This window comes from Battus philenor, unplaced genomic scaffold (genome assembly GCF_028537555.1).
Source record: "Battus philenor isolate CCGP_79_NKW_IND1 unplaced genomic scaffold, ilBatPhil1.0.hap1 SCAF_15, whole genome shotgun sequence".
Taxonomy (NCBI): domain Eukaryota; kingdom Metazoa; phylum Arthropoda; class Insecta; order Lepidoptera; family Papilionidae; genus Battus; species Battus philenor.
The window spans coordinates 1215932-1233003 of NW_027181677.1; the positions used below are offsets into that span (position 1 = coordinate 1215932).

The window sequence follows — 17072 nt, forward strand, 5'->3', positions numbered from 1 at the left end:
ATCCGTGAACTCAGTGTCGATAAAGCTATATAAGCCTTCCGGGTTAGAAACGATAACTTTATTACAAGCAATAAAGGCTAAAGCAGTTAGTTACACATAGTAGCTTATAATCACACTTTTACACATTCATGTTAACTTCATTTTAGTAACATTAACTCTTAACAAAGATGTGAAGGAGACACTTGGTAACTGCGACACATTTAGTTACTGTAATTACTGCTGTAAGCAACAATCGACTGTATCCATGTTCAAACATTCATTTTATTCTTTATTTAAATTTTCAAACTGTAATTCTAGAATGTCGTTAGCAGATGTACTACTAGTATACGCTGTGTTACATCCTACAACGTCTGTCTCCTTAAATAACGAAATATTTAAATAATACATCCAGAAGTACTGTGGTACTTTTGTTTATTTATCATTTGGTGGCTTCGTTTTCTTTGAGATGATTTATCTTCAAAAATTCTCTTGGATATCGGTCAAAAAACATAAGTCAAACTCATTCTCCCAGTACAAGCCAACTCGAGTGAAACATGAAAAAATTGGATCGTTACGAATGCCTCCGAATTTATGTCAGCGATATTTTAAACATCGGTTGCCATGACAACCGTTCGAGGTCACGAGACCGGAAATATGCAACCCGCTTTCACCGACCACAATCCTATTTGTGTTCATCTGGTCGAAATGGAAGCGCGGATTTCTAGCTCGCGACGCCCGGGATTATGGTTTATTTATTTTTATATTCGATTCAGAATTCCATTTTCAAATTGATATTTTACTTTTTTTATTTAAACTAACATATATATTTATATATATTTTTGAATGCAGTAGGTAAAAATAAATAATGTTGCAAAATAGAATGGTAGGGAAACCTAGAATGTAGTGGTTGAGGATGAATGTATGGCTAATGGAATAAAATGAAATGGGAAAATTGTAGAATGAAAGAAATAGTACGACAGATAAGATGATATGAAAGAGAAGAATGATAATAATAATAAAAAAAAAGAAATGAATAAATTACTAGAATTAAAAAGTCCCTGTCCCACACGAGATAGGGGAACAAGAGGTCACCAACAGCGGGGACCATAAAAAAAAAATCATATATATTTTATTTAGTAATTAAAATGTTACCGTACTACTTGCCAATGTTTTTGGACGGTTATAAATTAAATTTGAACTTATTTAAACCTATTAAGTGTGTAAAGCGCCACCGTTTGACAATAAAACCGTTCGGGGGACGAAGGTTGGGGACCTTTAAATTTATTTACCAATTAATTAAAGCCCCAACTTAATTATCCAGTTTCAAAGGGAAACAATAAACTTGTAATACTTCACTTGAAAGACTTTCTTTGACATAAAAATTTAATAATTAATCAATGTGTGGTGGATTTAGTCTATTCATAACTCTAAATACACTTATTCTTTATTCCAGCCGATGGATGCTCACTGCAAGGAATAGGGCCGCCACGATGACCAGGTCTGCGCTGCCAGCACCCAGTAACTTCACGAGACCATAATTATGTCGTAGTTCTACTTGGTGGTGTTCCTACCCAGGCCTAGTCTACTGTCTCGTGGTCACCACTTCAGAAAACTTTCGTCCCCAGTTTCTTCGAGCTACGTAATGAAACGGTTCTTCTAGAATCTCCTCCTATCTGATTCGATATCGTTGTATGGCGGACAGTCCCACTATGTCTGACTGTCCTGTCCGCGGCGGCAGCATGTGCGCCCTAGCGCATTAACGATGTGACGTAAGCCAGCGACTGGGGGTCCGGGCCGGACAGGACAGTCCGACGTAGAGGGACTGTCCGCCATAGTTGCAAAACTCCATTACTCTCTGGGTGACCTTGATCCTTTTTATCGTCTATCGTGTTTATTAAAATTAAAGTTAAATTAAATAGTGTTTTCAAAAACAGCTTTTCAGGCCGATAGTCGTACGGTTAAGAAAACTTTTCGTGAACAACTGTCTTTAATAAATTCAGTGACATTGTTCACAAAGGGTGGAATTTAAATTTTATAAACTACATCTTATTGGATGTCTTGTTTATAAAAAATAAATTCCCATTTCCTATTTTTTTCATTTTCATTTAGATATTTATTTTTATCGCTAGGGTTTTGACGTAAAAAAACACATTGTAAACAAAACATTGGTAACACTATGTTTCTTTGCATTTACTAATCGCAGATAATTGGGGTTGCCGCTATTTGATGCCTATCTTTATTCTCTCAGTTACAAGTCTCGTCTTAACAATAACCGGTGTAATACTGTACCCAAAATAATCATCTTTTTATATTACAGAAGTTCTTTGACAAAAAAATTAGAAAATTGACTAGAAATTTGAAAAAAATCGCTTAGCTAGTAAGCGCACGTTAAAGTTTGAAGCATTTAATGGCAGTTACAATAAAAATAAAACAATAATATAACATTTGTTCATTTTTTATTATTATTTACAATACTAATCACATCCGTCTTGTATAATTAAAACTATTACATTAGTACAGAGCAAATAAGTATTGAAAAAGTAAATATATACACACTACGTATGCAGGTAAATCAGCTGTTCTAATGTGACACCGACATTTTGAAACGCCATTTTGAAATTGTATAAACACACGAGAATGATTTAACACTTCGTTTAGAATTAAATGTACGCGATAATATGTTTCTAAACACAAACTATTCGTTAATATTAGTAAACGAAAAATTATTAACAAAATGGCGATTTAATATTGCATTTGAGCAATATTTAACTTTGTTTCAATTTGTTAAAATAATTTACAAATTATAAATTCGATTTTATTAATAAGTAATCTTAATAATAAAACGATACCCGAATAAATTTTGATTTACTCCAAAATTATAATACAATAAATTCGATAAATAAATATTCAATTTACAATTATTTATTACAAATAAATAACTGTGAATGAGATCATTTACTAATGAAAATACATACGTAGTGTGATTGTAACAAAAAAAAATTGTTAATTAATTAGTTCATTTCGAATTAAAAATATAATATAACATAAATTTACGAATAAATTTGATCTTGATGAGCTAATAAAAATTATATAAATAAGCCCTGTAGATATAGCAATAGTTTTTGACAGCTAACATTTATCAAATTTCAATAGTTTAATAATGATTGTACAAAGTGTTACTTCTACTCTCTATGGAATGTATTTATTTACACTAGTTTCATTTTATACAGACAGAGACATTTCTAATACTAATATACACTAACTACTTCATAAATTGAAGGCACATTTTTATAGAATTTACGTAATTTAATACAGATCACTTCTTCCAGGAAGCTATATAGCATTCTAAACGAGAACATCGAATGTAGCAGTTTAATTTTTTTTTAAATGGCGCCGATGACAGCGCGCCATTTTGAAATATTGATAATGATTTCCCGCCACTTTCAATATATATATATTATTTACATAAAATATCGGAAATAGATCTTATATTTTTTTGGTTTTCATCACATGAAGTGTTACTCTGAAAATATAAGTAATATTATTAACCTATACTCCACTCGCTGGATACTCTAGCGTCCATTTCACTTGGTTATTGCACATTTATTACCAAACCTGGGATCATCATCATTGGGACTAAATGATGTAAAGCGACCGATTTCCGTTTGTCTGTATATATTTAACTAAGAATAATTTCATTTTAATTTGTAACATTGAACTACATAAAAAATATTACGCGTAATTAACCTATTCGACAACACGACTACAAAATTACAAACTCTAAATACCTTAAACCTTGTGTCATAAATAGCGCTATTTAGCAGATGGTTTCATGAAACCAGATGCAAGTTGTTAATGCTATAAAAAGCGCTATTTTATGAATTGTTTCGGAAATCAGTCGCAAGTTAATAACCTTTATTTTGTTCAGTACTTGGGCGCGATCCGCGGCGAGGAGAAGCGCGGCGAGCGGCTCGGCGAACCGCTCGGCGAGCGGAGCGTCGAGCTAGCCGTCTGCTATGGTTTCAGCCGTTTGAAGCCCGCACCGTCCTGACCGAGCTTCAGCTCCTCGTACAAGGTGGGTTCGACCTCGCGTGCCGTGCTTGGGTTCTGCAGGGTTTCCTGGCGCCACGCCGAGCTATTGGAGACACCGCTCGATATGCCGTTGGTGGCGTTTCCATTTGGTAACGTACCCTGGTTGAACAGAGATGATTAATTAATTGACTTAAAATTGCAAAATAAAGACTTAATTACTGTCATAAATATGACGAATAATATGTCCCAGAAGAAAAAAAATAATGATTAATAATAAAGTGGTTTAATATAGAAAATTCACAGATACGAATTCTGTCATACTTACATTGACAACAGTGTCAGTGTTTGTTTCTCTGAGGTAACTGGGATTCTCGAAGGCAACACCGCCTTGAGATTTAAGTCTTAAATTCTGAAAAACAACATTTTAATTACACACGTTTCGTTACCTACTTCTTTTCTAAATAGGAAATGATCACCCGTAGCAATAACATTCACGTCGCGAGGATGGAATTGTTCGGAAATTTTAAATATTACATTATTATTCTGATTTTTCTTAGCTATAAGCAACATTGAGATATCAGATATCATTAACCCGAGTATTTTGTGTTTAAAAAGTACAAAATTTATCTGTGAATAACATATGAAGGTAGAAAACAAATGACGGCGTCCTGTTTTTTTCTGTCCTTGTCTAATAGTTCTACGAATCTTGTGAGATTATATCCATTATCCACTACATAGTAGAATTTCAGCGGATTAGTAGAACTACTAAACAAGGATAGAAAGAGACAAGATTTTGTCAGATACTTCCTAAGTCGAGACTTCTAAGAGTTCTCTAGTTTTGCTACTTCACTAGTTTGAAAGTAAGAAATGGACCAATATATAGCCACTTTTGAACATACAAACAATTTGTAGACTCTGTGTTTGGCACTAATCGGTGTAACATAACTCCTGAAAATGCCCCGTGGAGGGGTGAAACACATGTCGAGTGAATTAACGGTGGCAGTTGTGTAATTCGCATTGTTTGCCGCATACGCATTTATCAGCGGGCTGGCGGGCGTTGCACTTAGTTGCACGACTACCACTGCATGTGCGGAAGTGGCTAAATATTGGTCCTTTTCTTATTTAGGATGGACTTCCGCAAGGTAACGCCTGATTCCATTAAATAGAAGTTTGAAAGTTAGGGATCTTAGCGTTCTGTTTAAACCCGCAGAATTCGACAAGAAGATGACCCCCTTTTTAGTCGGGTAAAGTACTAGACTCGGTGAGATCCGCCGAGGTTTTCTTCTGAGGATAGCCCTGAGGAGGACAACGCGGACCATTGTGCTGTAAGAGCAAGGTCAAAGGAAGTCAATTCGGGAGGCCATGATGGAACTTGTGACCTCCCGTTAACGATGTAGGTGTGATGAAAAAAAATCAAATGCGACTTGGACAGCAGTGTAAGCCAGGTCAAATAAATACTGGAACTAAGTGACATTATATCGTTATTATTAAAGTTTAGTACAAGACGTTCTGTGCTTGTGTTCCTACCTTCCTATGGCGGTAGTAGAGGGCAGCGGCAAGAAGCAACACTGCAAGCAGTACACAAGCAACAGCTCCACCAACTGCAGACGCAGCACCGGCTGACACAGGCGCCGCGGCAGCACCCACCTCCTGTCCAGCCGTCGTGAACATGATCGGCGCACTCAACGATGACGTACCTGTGGTAAAACCATCTCTAAAATCATACTATCTATAAATATTGCCTGGAAAGATACTCAGACTCACACACAAGTCCAGTTGTTTGAACTAAGGGGTGAACCACCTACTGCGTAAGTGGTAGGTACTGACCATTGTTGTTGGGTTTGTAGTGGCTACGTGGTTAACTTTAGACGTTGGACATGGTTATGGGCTTGGCCAGGTTTGTGGCCGGATGTTCAGATAGGTCGCATGTTAGATGATCGCGTGGTTAGGAGCGATCGTTAGCTGTTACTTGGTAACGGGCAGCCGGCGAGTTACCACAGCTGGGGTTCCTTGCCTGCTTAGCTAGAGGTATATGTTAGATGATACCCATTGCTTTCTTATTTAGACTAGATCCCGCGATGGGAATCAAGAATAGAGTAATCTAGCAACTCTACCATATCCAGATAATATGGCAGCTAGTTTATGTGGGGTCCCGAGCGAAGATTGTAGAATTAGTGTGTTATTGTTCACGTACTGAAAGTGAGAGTGCCTTACAACTCCATCACCTGCTTTGACAGTTCGGTAGCGCGCACGCGCTCGGGCCACTCACCATAATGAGTAATGCTGTTGGAGATAATACAGGTAAGACCTACCGTAAATATGTCCCTGCCTTCGGGCAGGTACTGTACCCATTGACTTAACCTAATGGTCGGAAATTTTGGGAACGGTATAATCATCAAATTAGGAATAAGTTGGAGAGGGTATGTCAAAAATATAGATGAACTTTGTAAAAAAGATCACGTTGTTCAAAATAAAGACACCATGTCGTTCAAATCACGTCCAAAAACCAGCTACGCCTCACGTAAGTCTGTAATTTCATTCAAAATAAGAATGTCATCGTGTTCCTTAATTACTGATGAGTAGGTGGTCTTGGATAGATCTAGACAAAACCTCATCCAAAATCAAGACATCAGTTCGTTTAAAACCGGAACGTTACTACGTAAAGAAAATAGATATCGTCTTGAAATTTCAGATATAAACCCTGATTGGAAAATAATATCTTTAGACGTTTCTGAAGTCTTCTAGAGCGTGTGTCGCGTGATATACGTACCGACGTCATTGGCTGCCTTCACGACGCACTCGTATCTGACGTCGTCTCGGAGACCGGTGAGGACAACGCTGGTCTCGCTGGTGTCCAGTTTCTCCGGCACCTTGGCGCCGTATGCCCGCCAGAACACGCGGTACAAGTACACCGTCTGGGGGTTCTTCAATGGCGGCTCCCAGCTGTATATTCAAATTTATAGAGTAAACAACAAAATTTTTGATAAATCATTTTAGATGCGAGTTTTATTGATTTGGATTGTTTTGTCTCTATGCAGTCTGAGTCTGGAGACTCAGGGTTCTAAAATAGAGTGCATGTACCCAAAGTATGTAGTAAATAGTTTAGGTAGAGAAAGTGTTAAAATTAAGGGTAAATTACAAAAATAGTAGCTTTGTTAAAATAAAAGTGTATAACAGGTTAAAAATAATAAGGCCGACACTTTAAATTTAATTTAGAGAGTAGGTTTTCCTTTTTATAAAAACATGATAGATTTTGCCATTTGGCGGCAGTAGTTTTAGGGGATAAATAAATAAAAAGCCAGTTGTTAAAGGTACATAGTTACCTGAGTAAAACAGAGTTCGGAGTGGGTGCAGCATGGGCACGCAGAGATCGCGGTGGTCCTGGTAATCTCGCACCGGCGTCCCTGAAGCATGCAAGCGCTCGTCGAGCATGCTGCAGCGCGCAGGACCTGGCCACAGGTCCACCGCGGCACAACTCCAAGCAGGTCCGAGGTACGCCCCACGACGCACAGCACCCACGATGGTCTAAGCATAATTAGCACATAAGGGAAGGTAAGAAAACCATGGATCATATGAAATATTAAACTTATCCCGTTACAAATGATTTGTAATTTTTGTGTGAGAAACTGTGTATGCTTTTAAAATAGTGTCGTAATAAGCAAAACCTGTTAAAACCGCCATTAAAGTATAAAGGATTTTATAATTGATAATTATGCTTGGGAATTGGAAAAATTGAAGGGTAATTGTCAGGGGCGGCTTAACTATAGTGCAGGGTGTGCAATACACGCGGGCGCCGCAGCGCTCCCTGAGACCCTGAGATAAATAAGAGTTTAATTAAAAGATCTAATTATTAAAATTTACCACATGTTTTATTTTTAACCTCATCTCTCCCTAATAGGGAAGAAGGGGTTAAAATGTAGTACACTTCCACTGCGGAACTCGAGCGGTAAATCGCGATAGAGTTACACCTTGTGTTTGTAAGTTCTATGGGCAGCGAAACAAATTCGATACATTTCGCTTCTATATCGCTGTCCATAAAACTTAAAAACCAAGACGAAATATGAACTATCGCGGTTCGCCGCTTATTTTCGCAACAGAGATGTGCTTTAGCACATCTCTGTTGCGCAAATAATATCATTCTTTTTTTTTATGCCTTTAGGCATAAAAAAAAAGAATGATATTCTGCCGCCATAAGAAGAAAGGCCGTTACTAATACCATACTGTAAGCTATACGTACTTATAAAATAGATTGTTGCAATATGACAAAACTTTCTTGTTACGTCGGAAAAGTAAATAGTTATAGCCGCAGGGGAGGGGAGTCAGGCCTAGGGGGTGCTACACGAGCAAGAGATGCCCCTGGTAATTTTGAAGATTTCAAAAACACCGACTGAGGTCAGAGTGCGTTTGAAATCCTTCAGTTCAGGAGGAGGAATGCTTCTTCAGGCATGACATATAAGTCGATAATATGAAAAAAGGTTTTATTGCAGTGCCTCACCAGAGCCGTCGGCAGCACATTTCATGAGTTTTTCAAAGTCGTCCATACATTCAGGTCGATCCATTATATTGTCCATGTCCAAATGGAAGCTGCAAGCGTCGATGCAAGCCGAGGACACGTTCATCTGTTTAAAGTAAACATAATTTTAGCAGATACATAAAAATTTCATTTCCTGTGTTTTGGTCATCATTATCATCTCTGCCGTAAAGCGTTCACTCTTGGATATTTTACAATGATGAAAAAGTTAGGCAAAATTGTTATTTAAAACACCTGAACATTAGGAAGGCAGGTAGTTTTTTTTACTTAGTTTGGTATGACTGTCTATAACTTTTAGCCAAGTGTCTGCTTCTCAACCTTGTCAAAACTGTATCCTTGCATTGCCTTTTTGTGTTTGCTGAATAACAAGTCATAAGAATATCGTGGTTCCGGAACTTTACGGGTAGAGTTTTTGGTAAAATAATGGGGAAGAATTAATGCAATATGACAACGAGCAATTGAGGATTGACGGGTTGGAGACACAGAACATTCTTCACAATGATTTGGGCTGAACCAAATGTTAAAAACGCTTGGCAAATGTTATAGACAGTCTTAACAAACTATGAAAAAAATTCCAGCCTTTATACGAGTAATGCTCGGGAGTTTTAAATGATAATTTCACCTTACTTTATATTGTCCCTTTAATTATTTTTTTCTTTTGAAATGCGACATGCTAATAATTTCTGTCTGTATCAAGTTTGCAGGGATGGATAGTAAACAATAATATATTTTAATACGCAGTAATTAAAATGTTAACAACGCCTTTATATTACTATCACGCTATTTATAATTTCTAAAACCATAGATTATTAGATAGTGGGGTTCATATGTAAATTGATCACACGTAAGCTATTTTTCACTCGCTTTAGTTTTAATACGGATAACCAATCACCCTGTATACAAACATATCTCAGTATGTAAAGAATTGCGTGTTAAAATGAGATTTAAAAAAGGAACATTGTACGTTTTTAAACGGTTTTATTTAGTTCGACCCGTACGGAATTTATTTGGATCAAAAATAGAAATTGAAATTTAAGCACCTTCCTGTTGTCAGATTGATCTGATATTTGGTACACACATTTAATTTAGATGACAATACAATATAATAAAATCAATAACATTATAAATCTAAGATGGCCGCCGATACAAAATGGCGTATTACGTATTTTTCCTTAACCCCCTCAATATGGGTATCAAATGAAAGGGCTACACTAGTAAAACACGATGATTATGTCAAAATTTATAATTCAAGATGGACGCCGTTCCAATATGGCGGACTTGGTTCATATTTTTCCACAACCACCACAATATGGTTATCAAAAAACCGTTTAACTTAAAAGTTTTTTAAATGTATTTATTAAATATTTCAGAATCATTTACCTGTGTGCAGCATTCCGTGACGTTGTGGTGAGGTGAAGTCGGTCTTAAACGCACCGAGACCGGCCTCAAAGTCTTTCCGAAGGCGTTCTCCGCGTGACAGAAGTAATCAGCTTCGTCCGCCTCCGATATCTTCTTTATTATTAGCCGCATTGTGTACTTGGTTTGATCCTAAAGTTTGATTAATTATAAGTAATTAAATAATATACAAGGCTTATTTGAATGGAAACCTAGTATGTAGTGGTTGAGGATGGATGTATGGCTGATGGAATGAAATAGAAAGACTGGTAAAATTGTAGAACGAAACAGTGCGACAGATAATATGATACATGAAAGAGGGGAATGATAATAATAAAAAGTTATATGAATAAATTATTAGAAATAAAAAGTCCCTGTCCCACACGAGATAGGGGAACGAGAGGTCCCCAATAGCGGGGACCATAAAAAAAAACATAAGGCTCAAGCAATGTTTATATTTGTGCCTATCCTATTGGAACATAAAGAAAATGGTTCCAATAGGACATAACATGTAAATGTCTAAAATGTTTTAGCCAGGCAATCGTCATAGCTATGCGGCCTGCCTATCCAGTGATATATTAAATATAGCGGTCTATGCCAAGGATCTCGTAAGATATATCGATATCTTTTATTAAAAAAGTGGTCTAGATAAATTCGTACAACATAAATAAATCTTGGATAGCAGTACTGAAACTGCTGTCTGCGCATGGCGAGACGAAGGCGAGTATTGGTCGCTCCGTTTCGTAAATTTTTCGTCGCCCCCACCTCACCGCGCTTTCCAAAGGCGCGGTATAGCAGTTTCGGTACTACCATTAATGTATAGCGATATGCCTAAGATGTATTTACGCTGCAAGTTTATGTTAATTATAATGTCTATATAATTAGAGTTTTCTACCTATATAAACTTACAGGTGTTTTAAATAATGACAAGAGGATATAAATACAAGAAGACTGTTTAAAAATTTTCACTTTTAAAATAAATAAATGTACATAGTCACGCATACCACTTTGTTATATAATATTGTGATCAAAAAGTAAGATTAAATTGTATATAAAATGTATATTCTTAATTTATTCTACCAAATCAATTTCATCACCTTAAAAGTAAACCCTGTCAGATAAAACGCACTTTTGCTAACGCTTTTTTCAGTCCTCGAAACAGCCCGAAAAGTCTTTTTCCGGTATAGCCTTGAAGATCTTCTTGGATAAGATTTTTATCTCCTAAATTGTGTCATAACGGCGTCCGCGCATTGGCTTTCTGAGTTGGCTAAATAGTCAGAAGTTGCACGGAGCCAAATCAGGCAAATACGGTGGTTGCAGAACGATATCAGTATAGTTTTTGGCAGAAAATTCGCGAAGAACCAATGCAGTATGACGTCGACCAATTAACACTTGATGCGTTCAAATTTGGTTTAGGCTGAGATAAATGATCCAATTTTTGACAATGACTCTGTGTTTAGCACTAATCGGTGTAACATAACTCCTGAAGATGCCCCGTGGACGGGTGAAACACGTGTTGAGTAATTTGGTGGTGGCGGTTGTGTGATTCGCATTGTTTGCCGCATACGCATTTATCAGCGGGCTGGCGGGCGGTGCACTTTGTTGCACGACTACCACTGCATGTGCGGAAGTGGGCTAAATATTGGTCCTTTTCTTACTTAGGATGGACTTCCGCGAGGTAACGCCTGATTCCATTAAATAAACAGACGTTTGATTAATGTCAAACCTAACGACTTAGGAAAAAAAATACCTGTCATTCTAATGCCCGGGAGTTTTAAATGACGGTTTAACTTTACTTTTTGATCACAGTATGTCTCTGAAAGGTTTTAGATTTGTACGAATACTTTCGAATAGAAATTTTACGAAATTCCATTCGCAAGGAAGTTGACGATGTGCACATTAAGTTCGCAAAGCGTTAGGACAGCTTGTATATAATAAAAAGAAACAATTTCGTTCAAAATCTAGTTGTGTTATGATGTTTTTATTCTGCAATCAATCACTTCTAAGACAGAATTCAGTTTTAATTAGAAAACTTTTGGGCACAATTTCTGAAGGCTTGCAAGAACTCAAACAATCGCCCGAAGGCTCTCAGATGCAAAATAACGTATTGATAAAGCCTCATGAATAATGATGAGTTTGCACGGAGGTGATTAACATAAATAATTAAACGAAGTTTTAAACGCTTCAACCGCATTTGGTTATCAGCCAGCGGACAGGTAAGTGACGAAATAATGAACGTATCCGTTCTTTCGTTCAGTAAATGAATGAATGAAAGTTTTAAAACATTCCCGAATTGACATTTACTGACTTAAATGAAGAATATGTTGTAACATCTAGTGTGACGTCGGCTAAAAATAATTAGAACTTATATACAGGTTGATTTAAAATAGTTTAATTGTAAAAGATTTAACCCATTTAAAGCCTTTGAATGTATAGCTCATTTGTCAGCAAATTTCAATCATTCTCTCGAACGATCACTTTGAAATATGTTATATTAATTTGTTTTTTTTTTTATATTGGAATGCGTAAGGCTTACTTCTGCCAGTTCAGAATCTAAATGGACAGATAAAAAATAAATATTAATTGTAATTGTAATATGGAAAATGATTAAAATTTGTTAAGGCCTTTTTTTACTTACGTACGATTTTACGGTATTTACGATTATTACTATAGCAAACGGGTTGATATACATATACCCTTTTAAAGCTGTTAGATTTGTAAAAAATCATCCTATATAATACGATGTTGAAATTATTTTTAGTATCATTTTATGTACTTTATACATATGTTTATTTATGCTTGTATTAAACTGTTTGTTTATTTCACAACAATAAAATAGGTTAATTTTAGAAAAACATTTCAATTTGGAATGACGTCGTCGATGAAGAACAACTAGATTTTAAGTTCTATACATTTTTAAATTCCAGTTAAAAAGAGCAAATGTTGTGTTTCTGGTTATGTAATATTCCTAATAAATATTTATTTAATATAAAAAATTGCAGGTTTAACAAAACCTTGTGACATAGTATATAAAAGACACTGATGATGCAAATATTCATGATATTAGTGAACCAGTTCCGAGTATTTTTCACCCAAGCGTGCTAGCTATATGCCGACCACTCGGATCCGAAACATAATTATTTTATTAAAATGAAATTATACATATTATCAAACATTCATTCTTACTGAAATTCACTTAAAATATGCTAAAATTATGCTTGAATGGCTACTTGAATAAAGATATTATGCAATTGAATTTTAATCTTTATTCATATATGGCCATAAGGTTGAATATCAACTTTATCAGTTGCTGTCGTCATGTCAACGTTTCTTTCATATAAATAAAACATTTTCTAACCTCAGAGTCAGTGAGAAGTTGTATTGTGTAGTTAGGTCCGTCTATAACCGGAGTCCTGCCGTTGGGGTCCCTCCAGAAGGCTATAGTAGGCTTAGGTAACGCCTCTACGCGACATTCCAGAATAACAGAGTCCCCAGCCGCCGCCATTGTTATACCAGACGCCTGGATAGTTGGTACATCTGTATAAAAACATTAGATTAATATTGGTATTTTAACTTCACAGAATTAGTACTATTTTTTTGTAGGTGACTGTACTGTTACACATTTACATCCGAGTAATTTCATTGTATTGTATTGTAATAAATTTATAAATATACAAAATATTGTAAGATAATTCTATTGCAATGTAAATGATTTTTCTAGTTTTTTTTTTTAATTGGCCCCCGCTATTGGGAGCCTCTCGTACATCTATTTTGTTTGGGACTGGGACTTTATTTACGAATAATTTTTTCAGGGTTTTATCTTTATTTTACACTCTCTTTCATTCTTCTCAATTTATTTTATTCTTTTCTTTTATCCTTCACAATATCTTGCAATGATCTTTTAGTTACAATAAAGTATGATTATGAGCGGTGGTTGATCAGCCGTAAGCAATGACTTATGATAGTAGGTCGCGGATTCGATTTCCGGGTCAGTCCGACAGTCGTATATAACTCACACTTTGTGTCTTAATTATATAGGATTACCACACATCATAATCAAGTTTTAAGATGATGAGCAGCAGCGAACTTTTCGTACCATAATACCACGCTGCTATCGCCAACCCGCCTACCAAGCGTGGCGATTATGGTATATACCCCATAGATATCTTTAGTGGTGGGAGTTCCTTGCAGTGGGCGTCTATGAGATGAAACGAGGATGATATTGCGAAGGTAATCACAAAAAGTATCTAAGTTTGTATGAGCATTTAAATCAGAGTTTATTTAGAAAACCTTTAGCTTTAATATGTTGTATCATCAAAATTGTGGTATTCTGGCATTCTATGACATTCATGAAGTACACAAATAATTATAAATTATTTAAAATGTAATTTTACGAATAAATAATAAACATAGATGGGACGTTAAGACTTCCAAAGTCTCGAATAGTCTATGAAGCGCACGGAACTATGATAGTTGTTCCAATCGGAACATTATGGTATACTGACGTGATATGTTGATCTTCCTCGAAGCCTGCATGGGAGTGCCGTAGCCGTTATCAGCGTAGCACGATATCTGATCCATGTCACGCGTGACGTTGTGTATTACCGTCACCATATGCCTGGTCACTTCCTGTCGCACCAGGCGTCCTGTGGAATAAATAGAGTATTAAATTACAATAATAAGCATTTACATTACCTATAATTGACATAAATTTATTTATTAACACTTTTTTCTACGCCATAGACAATAAATGGATGAGAAAAGAGACGGTTCATATGGTACAAGAGGCGGTTTTATCGCTCGTGGCGATCTCTACCAGACAACCTTTGGATGAGAGACATGAAGGAGAGGACAGTTAAGGGTGTACATACATACTAATATATGTATTTATATATATACACACATATATGTATGTGTGTGTATGTGGGGAAGTTACTACATAAATACGAGTAATTAAGAGATGCTACATAATATGCTATTTTAAAGGCGAAGGAAGTGCTCTTTTACCATTTTTTAACGGCAAACGATTGGAAGATAACGGAACGATTTGGAGCATCTAATTGATTCTGGTAGCTCATTCCATAACCTGACAGCGACAGCACTAAAAGATTTCTCCATAAACATAATAGAATAAGCAAACATAGTCATATTCAAGTTCTCCGATGATATAAGCAACTTATCAAGTGAGTCGCGTAAGAAAAGAAATCTTGATCTAAGGTAAGAGAGTGTAAACGAGTTAAACAAAATACTATAGAGAAGTGAAAGCACATATGTTTCAGGATTATAAGGGCTCTATGACTGGAAATTAGTAGATTTGTAACCATATGGAAGTAATTAACATTGTCAAGTCGAAAACGATGGGTGGTGGGGTTTTAAGATTTTAGAGAGGAGATATTGGAAAACCGCAGTGTAGGATGTAGAATCATGAGGTAGACAGATTTTTTAAGGTCTGTCAGAGGAACCTGAACGCTGGCCGCTTCCAATCTTTTGTCTGGCGGAAGAACCTGAATGCAGACCGCTTCCAACTGATCCTACAGGAAATCTATGGGGTTGTACATGTCCAGCCGTGAACTTTATAGCAGCGAAATAGATTTTCCATTGCAATACAAGCCCAAATTTTTATCTCTGTGATTTTGATGTGTGTCTAAATGCGTTGTTTACTTAAAATAAAATAATAATTAGGTTGTTGAGTAATAATAAACACTCACCAGAGATATACAATGATATGGTGGGCGTCGGCGTTCCCATAGCTATGCAGAGGATTGTCATACTTGATCCTTCAACCACTAAATTAACAGGGTTCACTGTCGGTGGCTAAAAATTTAAATATTATTAAATAAAAATTTAAGGAATCTAAAATTAGATACAATTAAAATTCGATCTACATCGAGTACTCTTATTCATTGTCATCACCATTTCAGCTCATGTGTTTGATGTGATACATTTGTATATATACAAACACATCACCCGATAGACGCCCATTACATAGCTGAGTCCTCTCTCAAAGATATCTATGGGGGATGTACCATAATTGCCATGCTTGGTAGGATAGAAAGTGGTACCATCGCCTACATAAAAGAAAATAAAGAACACCGACACAAAATTTCAGAATATTATTATAAAAAAGTAATAGATGAAAATGAAACTAATTAAAAAAATAAACAAAAGTAAATTTTAAAGTTAAATAACAAAACAATTGTGAAATAATAAATTATAATAATAGAAAAAAATTATAAAAAAATGTAAAGAATGAAAGAAGATATAGTAAAAGAACTTGTGATGGATGGCAGATAAGAACTACCACTGCATGCGCGGAAGTGGCTAGATATTGGTCCTTTTCTTACTTAGGATGGACTTCCGCAAGGTAGCGCCTGATGCCATTAAATATGAATCTAAGGTCCCTGTCATTATAAATTTAAGATAGAAGAGCGTATAAAAAAAAGATTTCATACGTTATCGTTACGCTTACATCATCGCTTACCTCAAGCAAGATACGTTGAAAATCAAAGGTAAGTGATTTTAGAATCCTTCTTCTGATAAGTAACCAAACATCAAGCTCACAAAACAGTTCAAGAATTGGCATAAACATTCGGCGAGTATATGACCACACTAACCTCAACATAAGCTGGGTAGGCAGGATCAGTCCAAGCTAGAAGGGTTTCTGAAGGCAAAGAGTCACCAGCTGCAGCGTGGGCCACCACCCAAACCACGTACTGGGTGTTCGGAGACAATTTCTCCAGCGTATGTCCAGGTACCGTTGTGTTTATACGCGTTACATTAGCCAGGCCTAATTGACCAGGCGATTTGAAGAATAACCTGGTAAAAATAAACAAATAATAGAATTTGTTTTCCTTAATATTCTAGTTTCTATTAGCATGTACGTCTTATATGCTCGGATTGACAGATCCTAATGACTGCATTTAGGAGAGTCTGCCTCGGAATTACAACAAATAATTCTCACATCACCATTCTTCCATCGGACAACAAGACACATGGATTCACAACATTCGTACACGGTTGAAATCTCTTCCACTCGCACTAAGCGTTTCGCTAGTACATACGAGTACGAACAGCAAAGTAGCGGACCAATCTACCGACGTCATTGTTTCCAGCCAACTATAACTTAGGAATCTTC

At 36.2% G+C, this 17072-nt stretch overlaps 1 protein-coding gene across 1 annotated transcript in view; it reads right to left on the reverse strand.

Moving 5' to 3' along the window:
- Positions 1–2436: 2436 nt before the first annotated feature.
- LOC137918655 (Ig-like and fibronectin type-III domain-containing protein 2) overlaps positions 2437–17072 on the reverse strand; it is a 174240-nt gene continuing 159604 nt past the window's right edge. The window contains exons 19-29 of the mRNA XM_068761514.1: positions 16552–16753; positions 15646–15751; positions 14443–14583; positions 13296–13474; positions 9923–10090; positions 8507–8630; positions 7335–7536; positions 6782–6954; positions 5539–5708; positions 4337–4420; positions 2437–4170 (exon numbers count right to left, since the gene is read on the reverse strand). Of these exons, the coding sequence (XP_068617615.1) occupies positions 3994–4170; positions 4337–4420; positions 5539–5708; positions 6782–6954; positions 7335–7536; positions 8507–8630; positions 9923–10090; positions 13296–13474; positions 14443–14583; positions 15646–15751; positions 16552–16753 (1726 nt within the window). The 3' untranslated portion in view covers positions 2437–3993. The remainder of the gene's footprint in view (positions 4171–4336; positions 4421–5538; positions 5709–6781; positions 6955–7334; positions 7537–8506; positions 8631–9922; positions 10091–13295; positions 13475–14442; positions 14584–15645; positions 15752–16551; positions 16754–17072) is intronic.